The sequence below is a fragment of the Drosophila virilis genome, chromosome 2 (genome assembly GCF_030788295.1).
Source record: "Drosophila virilis strain 15010-1051.87 chromosome 2, Dvir_AGI_RSII-ME, whole genome shotgun sequence".
Classification (NCBI taxonomy): Eukaryota; Metazoa; Arthropoda; class Insecta; order Diptera; family Drosophilidae; genus Drosophila; species Drosophila virilis.
Window position 1 is genome coordinate 3981342 of NC_091544.1, and position 17605 is coordinate 3998946.

Below are 17605 nucleotides of genomic sequence, written 5' to 3' on the forward strand. Positions count from 1 at the left end.
TGTTAAGCTATTGGATTAAGATGCTTCAACCTAACCTACATTAAGTTACATATATATGTATATATATTTTATAGATTATAGATCAGGTTATATGTGTAGTTCCACATTAAAATCCACGCAATAACACTGGCAACTAGATCTCAAACCCGCATCACCGCAGGCAAGATCTATAATTTTGGAACATATTTTTAAAATATGGCAACACTTTTGTCACTCTCATAAGTCACATGCCAGCAGAGATATGTGCACACTTTTTAATGTACATACGAATGTCAGTTAATGGCAAAAATTGAATCCAATGTGAATCGCGCATGATATACATACATAAATAATCGAAGATAAATCACCGTTAACCAATCACCAAATCAGCTGCACTCTCGCTGATGCGAGACAAACGTCGCTGACTTGTGATCATCGGGCAAGACACAAAAAAAAAAAAAAAAAAAAAACAGTAGAAAAGAAAGAAATGAAATATTGTGAGTAAAATTTTGATCTCTGCATTCGCTCTTGTCGCTTTTTTGTGTCTTTGTTGTGGCTGCTCTTGCAATTGCGCAATTGTTCGCCGATTTTGGCCGCATTTGCTGTTGTTTTTTTTTTTGGCATAGCTTTTGGTCCGTCGCTAGCCCTTCCCCCGCTGGCTACGCTACATATTTGCTGCTCAGCTCTTGTTTGTGTGCAAGCGCCGTCTGAGTCCCTTGTCTGCGACTCAGTCTCTTTGGCCAGCTGTTGCCGCTGCCGACGTCGTGTGTGTGTGTTTGTGTGCGTGTATGTTACCGTTGCCAATAGCAGCGTTGCCTTCGCTGCGTTTGTTGGCTGCTGCTGCTGCTGCTTCTGCTGCTGCGCTGCTGCTGCTGCGGCGTCGTTGCTGGTGGTGTCGGCCTCCAAACACACATATAGTTACAGACATGTGCACACATGCTTGTGTGTATGTATGCATAATAATTTTACTTTTTTTTTCTTCTTCTGCCGTTTTCCAGCTCGATGCTTTTTTACTTGTTAGCAAAAGTTTTTCATTTGCGTTCAGTTGTATTTCGGTTCGCGTTGCGATCTGTCGCACATTTCGTCTGTTCGTGTTCGTCGAGCAAAAGATACAATTTAAAAGCCGCTGTCTGTTGCTGCCTGTTAAGGAGCCGCAAATATTGGACTAGTTAACAGACCCGATTTCAATTCGAGCATCAAAATTATAATGTGAGTTGTTGTTGCTTTTTGATGGTACTTAGTCCACTTTATTTAAGGAGAGACTTTAAAATTGTTTTCTTTTTTCAATAATTTATATACTAATAAAAAGAACACTAAATACGTCTTCGAATCTAAGATCAATTGCTGGCCTGGCTGTCAAAACACACTCTCTGAGCTATTGAAAAAGTATTTAGAAAAGTTTTGTTACAAGATATTTTCCATGACATTGATGGCTTTTGATATGAAAGGGTCTCGGCCCAAGCAATTTGTGCGTGGGATCATGGCATGTGGCAGTAGCTGTATGCTTGTAGATAATATTTCAAGTGTGTCAAACTTGTATCCATCAAGCCCACGGTGCTTTGGCTTGGCAGACATCAAATATGTCCGAAAGTAAAAAAGTTTCACTTTCAGTTGCGACACTTGGGCGCAAAAATCCAGCAGCCAAAAATAGATGCGGATACATACACCAAGCCAATGCTAAGCCGGAAAGTGCCTGCCAATGCTGAGTAACAAGCACGTGTAATTAAAGATGTTGGCAAAAAAGAAAAAAACAACAGACATAAGTAAAAAGCATTAATTTTAAGAAAAGGCCAGTCAAGAGACCAGCAAGGGCTACAGCATCTTTAAACTTTACGATCTTTCAAATTTCACATTTCATAGCCGCACTAACAACAAAAAGTACAAATATGTTTAAATGAAAAAAACATAACAGAAAAAAAAAAAAAAATAAAAATCATGTAAAGTTTCTCACTTTTGGGTGGGAAATGTTAATCATAAAAAGTAAAAGTGAAATTAATACAACGCCGGCAAACATCAGCAACAACAATAACAACAACAATAAATTACATTAACCGCACGAGTACATTTGCATTTTGCACATGACAACAACAACATAGCATAGAAACATTACAACAATCGCTGATAACAATAAGCAACGGTAGTTCGATTTTGGGCTCCACCTCCAATGATATCAAAGCAACTCTGCTTTAGATGCAGCGAATGCAGCGCGAATGAAGCGACAAAGGAGACGAGGAAGTCGCTGCTGCCTATGTGTGAGGGCGTATGCGTAATTTGAATGCAGCCATTGTTGCCAGATCAATTGAAAATGCGCGCAGCGTTGCCAGCGTTTGTTTGATTGACAAACTGACAAGCGGACGCGCGGCCCTAGAAGAGCTGCCGTTGCCAGAAAAGTGAGAGTTTCTTTCGCCCGAAACGCTAGAAGCTGTCAAGAGTCAATGAACATCTCGCCGGCTATTTTATTTTGTTTTGTATCACAGTTGCCCGCAATTGCGCTCAATTGCTTGTTGCGCTAAACGTAATACCCAGTTAATGGCAAATGGCACGCCTTGAGTGTGAGAAAGCCCATCATTAAATGTGCGCCGCCTGTCGCGGCTCGATGTCTCTTGTATGTAAATGATAAACGTTTGTGGTTGCAGCCTATTTTTTGTTTTGTTTTTTTTTTTTTTTATTATTTATTTGACTAGTAGCAGCGGCAAGTTAGTCATGTTAGTTCGGAGAGCAGAAAAAAAAAAAACCCACATAGACACAACAGACATATTTACAACTTAAACAAATTGCACATACATAATAATAATTGCAGTTTACGTTTCAACATCGGCACTTCGAAGCAAAACCCGCAGGGCTATGACACCGATTTTGACGCTGACCAGCCGCTGATAAATTGTTTCAGTCGCATTTCCTGCCTCGCTTCGCTCCAAAACTTGAAATGATGTAATTTTCATTGAACAAAAGTGGCCGAAAAAAAAAACAAAAAACTGACGCTACGAAGACGCAACGGCAAAGCTTCAAAAAGCGACGACGTCGCCGCCGGCCGCGACTGCGCCGTGACATTGAAGCCGCGATCGCTGGCGTCGCTGCTGGCGTCGACGCAGCTGTTGGCGGCCAGCGGCCTAAAAACTCTGGCCAAGACTTAAGAAAGGCTTAAAGAAAAAGAGACCAAGCGCTCAATAGCAAGCGTTGACTTCTTTTTTTTTTTATTATTATTGTTATTTTTCTGTTTGGTTTTTCTTCTGTTGTTGTTGTGCAAAAAGTAAAACGTGTTTTTGTTATTGTTGTTGTTGTTGTTGTTGTTACAGTGTGAGCGCGCGATGATTGCGACGATTTCATAACAACAAAAAGTTCAGCTGGGAGCGCGGTGCACTCAGCCGCGTCGCCGCCGCCGAGCTTGAGTTGAAAGTGAAAGTCGGCAAGTCGGCGAGTCGCAGAGAGTTTGGGCCACGAGCTGGGCCAGCACCAATGTGGCGGTTACCCAGATTGGCCGAGTCGTGGTCGTGCCGTGAACTTTGCCGTGCGCATTTATTGAAATTGCAATTCACAATTTACAATTCACAATTTACAATTCGCTTAATTGTTTTGCTCATTTTGTCGATAGATTTTCACTCATTAGCGACTCGTTGGCAGCAGTACGCGGCGTATGCGTAATATCGCAGTTCATTCAGCCCAATTATGCAGCCAATCAATAGGCCAAACTTCAATTGATCAAACGCAAATTGCAATAAATGGTCCTGTGACTCGGCCATCAAATACTTAAATACGTACTTACCTGTCACATTGATTGGCGGTTACGCCCGCAAGGTGGGATGGCGGGTCAACATTAATCAGATCAGAGCAGACCAGAGGCTCGTTAAAATTTCGAATAGAAGGAGTAATTTATGCGTGATATTGATATACAACTGATACGAAATTATTATATATTATATATTGCTCGATTAGGCTTGATCAGTTGTTATAGGTAGATTTAGATCCTCCTGTCTCTAATTTTGTTTATATATTTTTTCCAAAAATGAGAAATTTGCATGCCCTTTACATGTAAAATAAATGTTATTTATATCGTAAATGTTACCTATATCGTAAATGTTATATCAACATGATCTGCCTCTATATCGTAAACAACTATTATCCATCAAGCTGAGTTCTGAAACGCACCTAATTAATATTGTTCAATAAAGAACGTTATCTTTGAAATAAACGTAGATTAAATATTTGTTTGTGACAATCGAAATTTAACAAATATTTTGTGACTACTTTGTGTTTACTGACGGTTGTTTTAATTAGATATCGGGTCAATAAACTGTTCCCAATCTTATTCTGTATGCATAGATAATATTCCTAATTTTTTTTCCATTATCAAAGTTTATATTTGAGCACAGTTTCTCACGCCAAATATGACAAATGCATTGATTATTATTGTATATTTTTTTTTATAGAGAGAAGTCGTTTTGCGAGCCTTTTTAACATAATTGAAATGTACTTCACGAAAGGGGCACTTCCTGTTTTAGATAAGCGTGTGCGGAGGCAAGCTAAAAGCTTGTGCAACGTTTTCCTATTTGACAACTGTTTAGCTGAAGGCTGCTCCAGGTGCAAAAGCAGCCTGGCCTCCATTGAGGCATAATGTGCTTCCAGACTGAGTCGCGCGACTCCAGGGTCTGGCTTTGGCGATATCAGCTGCTCGAGCGCTGCAAATCAGCTTCAGTGTCAACGTTTGACAAATCACGAATGGGGCGTGGCATTTGCAAACAGTCGGAAATTGTCGCTGAATGCTGGCTGCGGCAAAAGGCAACCGACGATTTCCTCATGCCACAAACGAAAGTTAAGCATTGCAGTTTTTTAATCGCTGTTTCGCTTTCTGAGCCCAGCACACACACACACACACACACACACACACACTCTCACACACACGCACACAGTAAGTGCAATAAAAAATCGTACGAAGATGCACTCAGTCTGGTTGGCTGCTTGGCTGGTTGTCAATAATTAAATTAAGAGCAACACGGCCGGCAATAATGAGCCGAAATCCAACGAGCTGTTAAAAAGTACAACAACACGAGTCGGCCGGGCTAATTAACCGGTGTGAAAACACAAAAAAAAGAGCCGCCACAAGATCCGCCTAAAGTCTAACAAGGACAAGTAAAAGTGCGCTAGTTGAGTGTGCCCAACTAGGTGATACCCTGCAATCAGCTTCTTTCATTTCAACATACACAGAAAGCTGTACAGCTTTATATATACCCTTTCTCTCTTACTTGCAATGGCAATGGGTTTTGGAAATGATTAATATATGCAAAAAATTATTTAAAAACAATTTGATTGAAACGGAAAAGCTTCGGTAAAGTAAAGATAAAATGCTTTTTCAGCAATGACTAGGTTTGTGATATTAATACATTAGCCAGATGTATTATATGAATTAATGCATTAGCAATACATTAATGTTTTCATGCAAAAAGTCCGTTTATCGCCCGATTGTTCACATGTCAGCTATATGATAAAATAGATTATTGTTGATAAGATTTTGACTATATATATTTTGTATCTGTATATATAATGTATATAGTCAGGCTTGTTTCAGCTGAGATCTGTGAGTATATTGTGTAAGCCAAGTGTGTTTTACATTTAGAACAAATATTTTAATCAATGCAATTTATATAGAATAATGTACATATTGTGCAATCGTCCGACTTGGACATGAACTCGGAACATATAATATGTATACACTTTATGGATGTCTACTTAGATTCGTTGCATATTTTGAGACAAAATGATTATATTAATGTGTTGATCTATCTTTTCAAAAATCTTGGAAATATTTTTTGATTGAGACCTTTTGATCTGCTTGATCTGCTAAGTTCACAAATTGCATAAGGGCTTTTCCCACCTGCCTCTGGCAGGCAGAAGTAAAACTTTAGCTGATGATTTATTGTTTTATTTAAGTAACAAATTAAGTCGAAGGCTTTATACTGTGTTTTTCTCACGACACTAATCGGATCGGAAAACGCCCTTTGAATGTATTACAAAATAATTAATCGGCTGTAAAAGATTTGATTACAATTTATCTTTTTTTGGGATAAAAAATTATTAATTTTTTTAAGTAGAAAGCTGTCTTAACCAAATGTTATCATAATTGTTGCGTAATCTTTACACGTTTCGGTTTACTAATCAATTATTATTATTAAATTATTATACTATGCCCAGAAGAGTTTAGGGACTGATAAATAAAGCCCGCACGGAGTTCATTTACAGCTCTTGGTTGAACTCGCTGACAATAAAATTATCATAGCAACAAAAGTTGTTGAAGAATTGCGAAACTTATGACTGGCTGCACTTGCTCAGCCATCCCATTCCACACCTAAATTTCTATATAATTAACTCTCACTAATTTGGCATCAATTTTGCGTCAATTTCACAGCAGACGCACCAAGAGATGGCAACAGCGACGACGTCAAGGATGACTGCGGCGGCTTTGATAGTCTATGCTGCGCTCCTGATGGGCGTGGCCGAGGGCAATGGCAATGAGCATGGGCAGGCAACGGGCAAGCCGTCGCTGCTGCGCACCGAGCTGCGCTTCGGACGCAATCTGGATCCGTCGAAGGTGCGTGTGGTGAACGTCAAGTCCAGTCAGGGCGAGAATGTGGAGATCTTGGTGGGCAGGAATAGCCGCAAGGCGCGTGCCGAGGAGGCCGCCGGCTCCTTTTTCGTGCGCAGCTCCGATGTCAAGCGGCCGGCTTCCGGCCAGGCCAGAAGCAATGCCAATCCGGCTGCCCGGCAGCTGATCTTCGAGCATACGCCGGCGCTGCTGAAGCAGAGCGAACTGGCCCAGCAGCAGCAGGATTATCGTCAGCGCAAGGCGGAGGCGGAGCAGCGCCAGGCCAAGTTCATACAGCTGCAGCTGGCCAAGGCGCAGAGCAAGGCGCTGGAGCAGCAGACGCTGCGCACGGGACGCCAGTTGGGCAGCGGCCCCGCCTGGCAGCCGATCTACTTCCAGGCGCAGCCGACGGCGCGCAGCAACAACAACAACAACTACTCGCTGGCCATGGAACGCCAGTGGCAGCCGTATACCTATGCTGATACCGTCGAGGCACAGCCGCGCGTGCTGCGCCAGGCCGAGGGCAGACCCATCAGCTTTCCCAGCGATCAGCAGTACGCCGGCTCCGAGCAGACGGATTATTACAGCCGCGATGCACGCGCCTATCCAGGGAATGGAAATGGCGGTGGGCGGGGCTCGCGTCCGCCACAGAATCTGATCACCAAGCACAACTACAACTCCTTGCCGCCGAAATCCAAGTATGTCAGCTACATGCCGCACTCCGTGGTGGTAACGGCCAGTGCGGGCGTGGCCACGCCCACGCGCCGAACACCAGCGCCAAGCAATGCGCATCGCAATCCCATTGGCCAGAGCACGCACAGTGTTGTAGATGGGCCGGCGGTGACACTAATCGAGGGTGTACGCGTACCAGACACGGCCGAGGATCGGGTGAAGACCTGGCGCAATGCGCGCGTACTCAACAATCAGCTGGTGCCATATCCCGAGGGCTACACGCCGCCGCGCGTCCAGATGCCCAGCTTCGACAGATAGGCTCGTTGGCAAGCCGCCTTCCTACTTCACATATGTGTATTTAAATATTTCCATTACATTTATTGATTTGTTAAGTTATTTATATATGTTGCATTAAAATTAAATATGTATATCCCCTACGCCTGGCGCATGAACTGATTCACGGTCCAGATCTTAACGTTCGCCTTGCGCCATATGCGAATGCAGGAACTCGATTCGATCGTCGCATGCACCACATGCACGGGCGTCGTCTGCATGTAACCATTCTCGGATAGCTTGTACCTATACGCCATCTGCAGCTCCAGGTAAACAAACACAGCCGGACGCTTCACGGTGATCGTGATGCTGATGCTGTTCCGTTTGCCGCTTGTGGTGTCCACGCAGGTCTTCGATGAGATGTCGAACTGGGCAAGATTCAAAGATATTTTCATTATTGACAAAACAACTTGCAAGCTTCCTCCTCCTCCTCCTCCACGTTTTTCTTCACTTCCTAACACATCCTATGGAAAATGTCTTCTACCTTAACTTTGGTGTTTTTTGTAAGAACTTAAGAACTGAGAGACTAGTTTGCATAGAAGCCGATAGACGGGCAGGCAGACGGACGGACAGGTGGAATAGATGGAGATGGAGATGGAGATGTTACATATTTGCTGACAAAACTAAAATACCCTCTGCAAGTGTATAATAAGGTTAAGTGTAGCTGATGTTAGCTCAAGTGAGACGGAGTCCACTCACCTCCAGCTCCGGATCGGCGATGCCCACAGCACTGGCAATGCTGCTGGGAAAGAAATAGGTGCGGGAGATTAAGGTCTGATCGCGACGCAGCTGGAACTCAAAGTAGGCATTGTGCTCATTGAATTCGCCCTGCAGCCAATCCTTTATGGGAATAACTTTGTCGTACTGCACGCCGTTGGGGCGCAGGGTGGCCGTCCAGTTTCTGGACTGGCGCGGCATCAGCTGCGACCACAGATGAATGTTGCCAACGACGGTCAGTTGAGATGTATCCACGCGCGGTTCGTCACACACCAGCGATATCTCGAGCAAGCCCGTGGGCTTATCGAAGAGCGCCACGATGGCAATCGGAGCCAGAAAGTCGCGTGCCCAATAGTGCAGCAGCTGCAGGAACAAAGGACAGGTTTAGCATGCATTGAAGGTACTTCAGCTGATCGTGACCCACCTTCCAGTTGCCATAGAAATCGATGCCGGACCAGGAGGGCGCCACCCAGACATCGTTCAGCTGCCAGTAGAGTGCGCCCATGGTATTGTGGGACGTGTCGCGCAGGCTGCGATACAGCTCCGTCTCCACCTTGGTGGCCATGGCATGGGAGATTTGACTGAAGTAGATCAGCGCCTGATTGTAGTCCTTGTCCTCGGGCAGCGGCAGCGGCAAGTGCTGGAACAATTGCGTCGTGATGGGCACCATGGCCAGCGGATGATGCTGCCGATGGCCCATCAGCTCGGTCAGCTCGACGCCAACTCCTTTGCTGCGCTCCCAGGCATAGGCGCCGGGCAGGGATTGGATGCCGTACTCGCTGGCAAAGCGCGGACGTGGGTAGGTATTCGGATCCCAGGCATCCTTGAAGTAGTCGTAGAAGTGCACTAGAAGCGGCAAATATTTGGGATTCGTGCATCAAGCATTTGATGAGTCTTACCGTCGCCATTGTGCTCATCCTGCGGATTCTCCGAGATGTAGTTGTCCTTCTCGCTGGCCTTGCCATTTGATGGCGAGGACACCAGCGGCTCGGGTCGCCCGCTGTGCGACACAAGCTTCAGCTCGTGTACAACATGGCCCAGATACAGCTCCCGGTATTCGGCCTTGAACCGATCCAAGTCCGCCAACGTATGATACCAATTCTGCACAAGAGCTGCCTCATTCTCATTGTTGGCCGCAAAGATTGCAATACTTGCGTGATGCGACAGTCGCTTCGCATTCTGTCGCACCTCTTCGCCCACCGAGGCGAGAAACTCGGGTGTCGTCGGGTACATGGCGCAGGCGAACATCATATCCTGCCAAATGAGTATGCCCAGGCTGTCGGCCTTATCGTAGAAGAAGTCCGATTCATAAACACCTCCACCCCACACGCGTATCATATTCATGTGCGCCTCCTTCGCCGATTCCAGCAGATATCCAACTGCAAAAATGTAAACAATATGTCTATATATAAAACTGATTGACTGACTGACTGACTGACTGACTGACTGACTGACTGACTGATCAATTAAAATGAACCGATCAGCTAAAAACTATCTCACATACATATAGGCAGACCTCGAATCTTAATTGTGTTGTCAATAGAAAAATGAGAAAGAAGCACGTCGAAGAATTAATACCCTTGCAGGCACAACTTTTTCATAAGGGTAAATAGTTAATGCCGATCATAACGATATCTTGATAAACAAAAAAGTTGTTCATACAAGAACCCACTAGAAACTACAATATAGCTGTAGGTTCTTGTAGAATATATAGTGGTCCGATCCGACTCGGCTAGAAGAATATATAAATGCTTTTATGGGCTCGGAGAAGTCTGCTTCTATGCGTTACACAATTCACGACAAAATCATAATACCCTCTGGAAGGGTATGAAGAGCTAACTCGACTATCATACTGACCACTTTCGGCGGTCTGATTCTCTGGCAATATGTGGGATGGTATATAATTGCTGCCCTTCATGAAGATCTCCAGTCCGTTGACGCGAAAGAGAAAAGTGTTGCCTCTGCCATCCGGAGCTGGACGCTCCACCAGCTCCAATGTGCGAAAGCCAACGCGCAGCGACTTCTGCGACTTGGTCTTGGCCCGCAGCTCCGGCCCGGTGGCGCCCAGCCAGGCGTTAAGGGTAAAGTGCAGCGGATAGAGCTTCTGCTGGCCATAGCCATTGGGCCACCAGGGCACGACGTCCGCCTGGAAAACAAGGCGTGCACTTGACATCGTTGCCAATCAGCTCAATTAGCGGACGTTACTCACAATTGGCACGGCCTGATCAAAGACAATTACCGGCGACAAGTGGCTGACGGGCTGCGAAATGACCACCGTCTGATTGAGTAGCTCGCTGCAGGCACATTGGGATCAGAGATCATGTGTGTGATTATGTCAAGGTCTACTTACACGGCATAGAAGATTAGCTGGGCATTGAAGTTCTCTTTGCCCAGGGCGTCCATGTAGCAGCTGATGTGCATGTTCCAGTGTGTCTCGTTGCGGCTAATGTCCACATCGACATCACGGAGTAGGGCCACCTCGTACATCTCCAGCTGCACGCTCTTCCACAGACCCATCGACGGCACCGCCGGTCCCCAGTCCCAGGCAAAGCTAGCCTGCATCTTGCGCAGCATATTGACATGGCATTCGCCATGATAGCGTTCCGGCGGACAGTCCGGTGGCACGCTGCGATCCGCCGCGCTCAATGCCCTGGCCCGGGCCAGTGCTGCCCATACGGGCGATGTGATCTCCACCTCGAGCACATTCTCCTGCTCCAGCAGCTTAGTCACATCGTACGAATAGCGCACAAACATGTTGTCCGTGCGTCCCAGGAGCTGGCGATTCAGCCGGATCTCGGCCACGGTGTCGATGCCATGGAACGTCAGATTAAAGCTGCGCACGCGCTTATAGTGCTCCACATCAACTGCACGAATTTCGACTATAGATTATGGAGGACTCCAAGGGTAGCTGCACTCACACTTGAACTCATTGATGTACGTCCAATTGTCGTAGGCCATCCAGCGGAGATTCACATCGTTGTAGGACTCCAGCACATTGGGCAATAGGCCGGGAAAGGCGCTGTATATGCCCGAGGGCAGCGTCAGATTAAGCAAACGCGTAAAGGCTGCAACACGAATTTTGGCGCACTTTAGACAGGTTAATTCAGGTGTTTCACCTGAGCCGATAATGCAATTGACAGGCGAGCAAAAAAAAAACACGCTGCGATAAGCGACAATCTTCAAGCTTTTGGTCGCCCTGTTGCCCAAAAGTTTTGCGAATACTTACAGCTATTCTGATTAGATAAACTCCAATTGCTGCCCAGCTCAATTACTTCGACGGCATCGCCCTCCACCCGGCCCACCAGCAGCACGCCCAGCACCAGTCCAAGTCCCAGCAAACGGTCATAAAATTTCTTATTCATTTTTGCTTTGCGCAAAAATTGCTGCAAATTATTTAGTCTAACTTCTTCGCGACGTCAACAAACAAATAAACAATTAATAAAAAAAAATAATTATACATAGTAAAACACAAACACGCTACCCACCAAAATTCGTGCCCGCGCGAGCCCCCTTTTTCCGTACTCTTCGTTCCGTTCCGAGCTGCAAAAATTGATGCGTCTGGCATCGGGAAGGGCCGCAAATGGACTGATGATAACCGACTTGGACGGCCGGCATATGCTAGAGATCGGCTTCTGTTCAGAGCGTAAACAGTCAGAGAGAGAGAATACCACACAGACAGAGAGAGAGAGAGAGAGAGAGAGGGGGAGCGATAGTGTGTGCTGATAACACTAGCCAACAAAATTTTGCGTACCTAGTACGTTTATTTATTGCTAGCGGGCATTGCCCGACCTTGCCCGTGGCACGTATCAAATATATTCTCGCAAAGATTATTGAAAATGTGCTTTAGGCTTATCGAACGGTAAACAAATAAAATTTTAATGCAAATGTTTTCCGCCAATTTACCACTGTTTCGGGTGAAATTAAGCAAAACGCTAAAGCAAATATTCATTAAGTTCTTATATAGCTTTCACAATAAATTACAGCAAATCGTAAAATCTTAAATCTTCACCAAAAAAGTCTTGGAATCGCACTTTCCACGTCTCAAATGATTTTTTCGTATAGATGGATCGAACTTATATATCATATAGCTGTCATAGGAGCGATCGATCGAAAATTAAAATTTTGTATTGAAAACTTATTTGTTTATCAAGATATCTTTAGCTTCCCGATGAATCAAATCTTATCAATATCGCATTACTATACTATATAGCACTATAAGAACAATCTGATAAATATTAAGTTTTTGCATGTCAAAATATTCTGCTTTCCAGGCAAAGGTTAAATGTCCGCAAGGGTATACAATCTTCGGCGTGCTCTTCTCTCTTGTTTTTTATACCCGTGTCTGTCTGTCCGTATGTATGAACGCAAGGATCTCAGAACCTATAAGAGCTAGAGACTGGAAATTAGATGTAGGTGCTCCTAATGCCCGCGCAGATCGAGTTTGTTTCCGATAATCGATAACTTACTCCGTTTCCAAGCAATCGATACAAATCGATATCGATATCCTGTTTTTTGGGCAATTTTGGTAAATAATAAGAGGTAATAAGGTAAATAATAATTTAGAATGTATATATGCATTTGATGTTGGAAGAAGAGGCTTCAGTGTATCCCCTAGTCGGGAGCTCCCGACTGGAACCTCTTACTTGTTTGTTATTAGAATGGAGTCCATGGGTTGACAAATATACTGAGATAACCGGGAAGCAAATTTTTTCATAATTTTTTTTTTTAGATTATGTCAATAATATTCATAATAAAGAAATGCCATTGATAAGGAATATTCTCCGATACGGAGCTTTTACCTGGGTCTGACATTAGCCAAAGAACTTTCCTTATCCCAATTATTTGCAATTATTTTTAAATGTTTCTTATCTTCACCTTTAGAAAATAAGTGTGTTAAATAGATATATAGAGGGAAAGGTGCTGTCAATATCGATTTTGATTTTAGATATAAATATATGATCCGCATTCAACAATAGATGCTACTATCGTAAAAGTATCTTCCAGGCGATACGTACGCTTGGCAAAATACTGTTAAAATAACATTTACAAATTTCGAAAAAAAACCACAATTTCAAAATGAACATGAACTCTATCTATAGCACAAGAGTTAAGCAACTTTTTGTGGGGTAAATTTAGACTTTGTGAGATTCTCGGGTCTGCATTCAATTTATTTCGAATCTCTGATGCAACCCAAGTAATACCCTGTTTATTTCAATATACTATGCTACAATATGCATGATTTAATATATATATTGATATATTGTCATTTATTAACTCAAAGCATATACTGATTCATGGTCTTTACGCCGATGTGCTCCGACGTGAGTTTTAGGCAAGTCGAATCGTTTTCGAACTCCAAGTAGACATTTTGCCGCGGCACGGTCTGTGTAAAGCCATTCATGGAGAAGGTATGCCTTTGATTGGCATATTCCGGATCGGTCAGCTCCAAGTAGACGAACAGAGCCGGATACTTAACCGTAATTCGGATACTGAAGCTATTGGCATAGGGCGAGGATGTGGTGCTGCAGTCGATGCCCACCACCTCAAGCTATTTTCAAGGGGAATACCCTTTAATTGGGGAACAGCTATTGGACAACTGAAGCACTTACCCGCAGTTCGGGATCCTTCATGCCAACAATGTGCTTAATGGCCACGGGATAGAAATAGTTTTGTGCAACAACCTGATCATCTTGATCCTTTAGGAGAATTTCCAGAAAGATTTCCTGCTTGGCATGTGCCTCGTACAAAACAGAGTCCAGGGGTATGTTCAGCTGGTCTATGGAACTTTCGCGCTGCAAATTATAGTTCAAGATATTACTACAGATATATAGATAGCTGGATGGTTAATCCTACCAGGCCAATGGCTCTTGCGATGACTTTCTTGGAGAAGATATCATTCCACAGAAACGTATTGATGAATATATTATAGAGCTGCATATCGGCAGTTTCCATATAGTCCTCGCGCGTGACAGTTATATTGAGCTGATCGTTGGGTTCGTTGTAGAGCGCAATGATATTGATGGGCGCCAGGAAATCCCTGGCCCAGTAGTAGACCAGCTTGTAGTTGCCATGGAAATCAATGCAGGACCAGGTGGGCGCCACCCACACATCGTTTAGCTGCCAGATGAGTGCGCCCATGGTCTGGTAATCTCCACGCCGGCTCCGGAACAGATCGATGGCCATTTTGGTGGACATGGCCTGCGACACCTGGCTGAAGTAGATGAATTCGTCGATGTTGTCCTCCCAGTTTTGCAGCGTAAACGGCAGCTGGTAGGCTATTTGCCGTAAGAGTGGTATAAAGCCTTTGGAATTATGCTGGCGCTGGCGTATAAGTGCCGCCAGGGACTCCTCGCTTGTGTCTGTGCCCAGCAGACGCTGCCAGGAGGAGCGCATGGGCAGACTGCCAGAGCCGAACTCGGAAATAAAACGAGCCTGCGGGTAAGTGCTCTGCGAGAGCGCGTCCCTTTCGTCCTCGTAGATGTGAACTGTGACCAGATGGGGCAATTAATATATCAATGTGAACAGAGTAAAGACAATATTACCCACCGTCGCCAAAATCCGGACTCTGCGGATCCTTGGCCAGCTCTTTGCCCGACTCTGTTATGCCCAGGGAGGGCGTGGAGATCATGGGACCTGGACGCGGGCTAAAGTCATTCCGAGAGATTATGTTTAGCTCCGCACACAGATTGCCCACGAAGAGCAGCTTATATTCGTCCTCCAGGCGCTTGGCATCCGTGCCAAAGTCCGTGCGATTCTTCACCAGATACAACTCGATCTCGTTGTTGGTCACAATCAGAGCCAGGCTGGCATGATAGGCGAGTCGTTGGGCGTTCTGCACCGTCTCCAGACGCATGGAGGCCATGCGCTCCTCATCAATGGGATAGGTTGCCTTCGTGTAGGTCATGTCCTGCCACACCAGCAGGCCATAGGAGTCCGCCAGGCTGTAGAAGGTGTCCGACTCATAGAGCCCGCCGCCCCAGACGCGAATCATGTTCATGTTGGCTCTCTGGGCGGACTTCAACAGATGTTTAACTGTCCAGAAATCAATTGATTAGCTAGTATCATGGATTTTTAAGGAAGCCAGCTACTCACTCGTATCCGAATCCGCAGACAACTCGGGCAAGGTGTGAGCCGGCACATAGTTGGCGCCCTTCATGAAGATCGGATGTCCGTTGACACGGAAATAAAAGGTTCGACCACGCTCTGAAATGGCACAAGGCGGTTAAGATCTTTGACAGAAGAGTGGATTAAAGGTCTACCCACCATCCTTGTCCTCCACCAGCTCGATGGTGCGAAAGCCAATGTGCAGCAGCTTCTGCGAATCCGTGCGCGAGCTCAACTCGGGCCCCGTCTCGCTGCGATAGCTCTTCAGGCTGAAGAGCACGGGATACAGCTGCTGTGCCCCATAACCATTTGGCCACCAGAGCTTGACTCGCGCCTAAGCATTGTGAATGATTAGCTGAAAGCCTCTGCAGGACATGTGGGCTACGTACTTTGGGTATGTGCACCTGAAACTCCAGCGTGGCTGAGGCATGGCCCAGCTGCTTTTGCTCCACGACAAAAGGCTCATCCAAGAGTTCGCTAGTGGAAGAAGGTAAGAGGAGGAATATCCATTAGCTGATGTAAGAATATATTGAATTAACAAAAGGCGGTTGGATTTGCGAAGTCATGAGTCTATACTTTCATCGGATTAATGGTGATCCTAACACTTATCCTACTTATTCCAGGACACATGGCTGAACTCTAAGCTAGCCCGACTGTCTATCGAGCACTTCTCACCTGGCATAGACCACAAGTTGGGCATAGAAACTCTCCGAGTCGGGTGTGTTGAGAAAGGCACGACAGTCCATTGTCCAATGGGTATCATTGCGATTGATGGCCACATCCACATCTCGTAGTATCGCAGCCGTATAGTATTCCAGGGTAACCGGCTTCCAGAGGCCGGATGACAGTGCCACGGGATTCCATTCGCCGCCGAAGCTCATCTGCATCTTGCGCAACATGTTGTGATGACAGACCACATCGCCGCGGGATGAGGGGCAGCTGGGCGGTGCGCTGTTGCCCTTCGCCTCCAGCTGTTGGGCACGTGCATTCGCCTCCTCCAGGGGCGAGAGTATCTCCACTTCGAGCTGATTTTGAAGTGGACTGAAGCGCACCAAATGACCGACCGAATAGGAGTACCGGACGAACATGTTGTCGGTCTCACCCAAGAGTTCGCCATTTAACCAGATCTTGGCGATCGTATCGATGCCATGGAAGGTCAGATTCACCAAGCTGTCCAGACCCAATTCGTCAGCTGAAAATAGTTGGGAATTTTCAAAAGTTCAGGCAAAAGCCAGTCGAGTAACCTGGTCAAACCTATTTCAAAATCGGTGCTGTAGATCCACGTCCTGTTGGCAATCCAGCGCAGGTTGATATCGTTGCCCGCGTCCAGCAGATCGCCGTGCTCATCCGCGAGAGCCGTATAGACGCCGGATGGTATTTTGGTCACGCTAAATTGGATTGCTGAAAGGTGAAGCAAGGAATCGCTTGGTAAACATTGTCAAATCACGGAGCTTGCAGTTAAAGAAATTTACAACCAATTAATTGCCACAAATTCTGATAGCAACAAATCGAAGCAGACGTCAGATACTTTATCTTATCTTATCTGAATGCCTGGGGGAGGCCGGGGACTGTGCGAAAATTCAATATTTGGCAATAAGGCAAATCAATTGTATTTACCTACTTATTACTCATCAGGCATAAGTCGAATACTCACTGGAATTGGCCTCCCTCAGGGACCAGCCCTTGGTCAACTCATCGACTCGCACCTTTTTCGCATTCAATTGCGGCAGCACGAGTAAAAATATCAGGCACACGCTTATAATTCTCAACATGTTCTCTCTATGTTCTCAGTCTATTGACATCTTTTCGTATATGCCCTGTTGTTGTTATTAAATCTTATCACTTCAGTAATTTTTTCGAGCACAATGTATCGAGTCGGAATCACTTTAATAACTGAACAATCGGCACGCTCTACAAACTTTCCGACCCACTTATGGCCCGGCTTATCAGCCCGATTGGCTGTGGTGAAATTAGCTCCAAAATCATCTAACCACAGCGCAAGCTCTCGACAGGTGGACAAATCGAGGTGGCTAATGCATCGCTGGCATTCACAAATCTCCCATTTTATGACTATCAGCTAACCCGTGTCCAAGTCTAAATCGCCTTAAAATACATATTTTTATACCCTGAACCCATTAAAAATGGTTATAAGGGTATATTGTATTTCTGCACAATCCAAATGTATGTAACAGGCAGAAGGAAGCATCTCCGACCCCATAAAGT

The 17605-nt window shown here is 45.3% G+C and overlaps 3 protein-coding genes across 4 annotated transcripts; 1 reads left to right on the top strand and 2 right to left on the bottom strand.

Moving 5' to 3' along the window:
* Nucleotides 1-1029: 1029 nt before the first annotated feature.
* Nucleotides 1030-7665, top strand: LOC6634972 (uncharacterized). 2 transcript variants are annotated; one of them, XM_015169480.3, is made up of 2 exons: nt 1030-1188; nt 6380-7665. In XM_015169480.3, exon 2 carries the CDS (start codon nt 6395-6397, stop codon nt 7544-7546), a length of 1152 nt encoding a protein of 383 aa, XP_015024966.1. In that variant the 5' UTR covers nt 1030-1188; nt 6380-6394; the 3' UTR covers nt 7547-7665. The 2 variants fall into 2 exon arrangements, with proteins under 2 accessions (XP_015024966.1, XP_002058719.2); XM_002058683.4 differs by having other exon boundaries at nt 6383-7665.
* Nucleotides 7586-11855, bottom strand: beta-Man (beta-mannosidase). The gene is made up of 10 exons (XM_015169330.3): nt 11764-11855; nt 11505-11684; nt 11197-11343; nt 10629-11142; nt 10488-10572; nt 10136-10424; nt 9178-9657; nt 8703-9124; nt 8261-8641; nt 7586-7929 (listed from the first exon to the last, which is right to left on the bottom strand). The coding sequence occupies exons 2-10, from the start codon at nt 11638-11640 to the stop codon at nt 7663-7665; spliced, it is 2721 nt and encodes a 906-aa protein (XP_015024816.1). The 5' UTR covers nt 11641-11684; nt 11764-11855; the 3' UTR covers nt 7586-7662.
* A 1662-nt stretch (nt 11856-13517) lies between these two features.
* Nucleotides 13518-17264, bottom strand: LOC6635075 (beta-mannosidase). Its single transcript, XM_002058685.3, has 10 exons — nt 17037-17264; nt 16637-16783; nt 16058-16574; nt 15772-15859; nt 15542-15716; nt 15371-15481; nt 14825-15310; nt 14132-14763; nt 13888-14070; nt 13518-13826 (listed from the first exon to the last, which is right to left on the bottom strand). Exons 1-10 carry the CDS (start codon nt 17152-17154, stop codon nt 13554-13556), a joined length of 2730 nt encoding a protein of 909 aa, XP_002058721.1. The 5' UTR covers nt 17155-17264; the 3' UTR covers nt 13518-13553.
* Between the last annotated feature and the right edge of the window lie 341 nt (nt 17265-17605).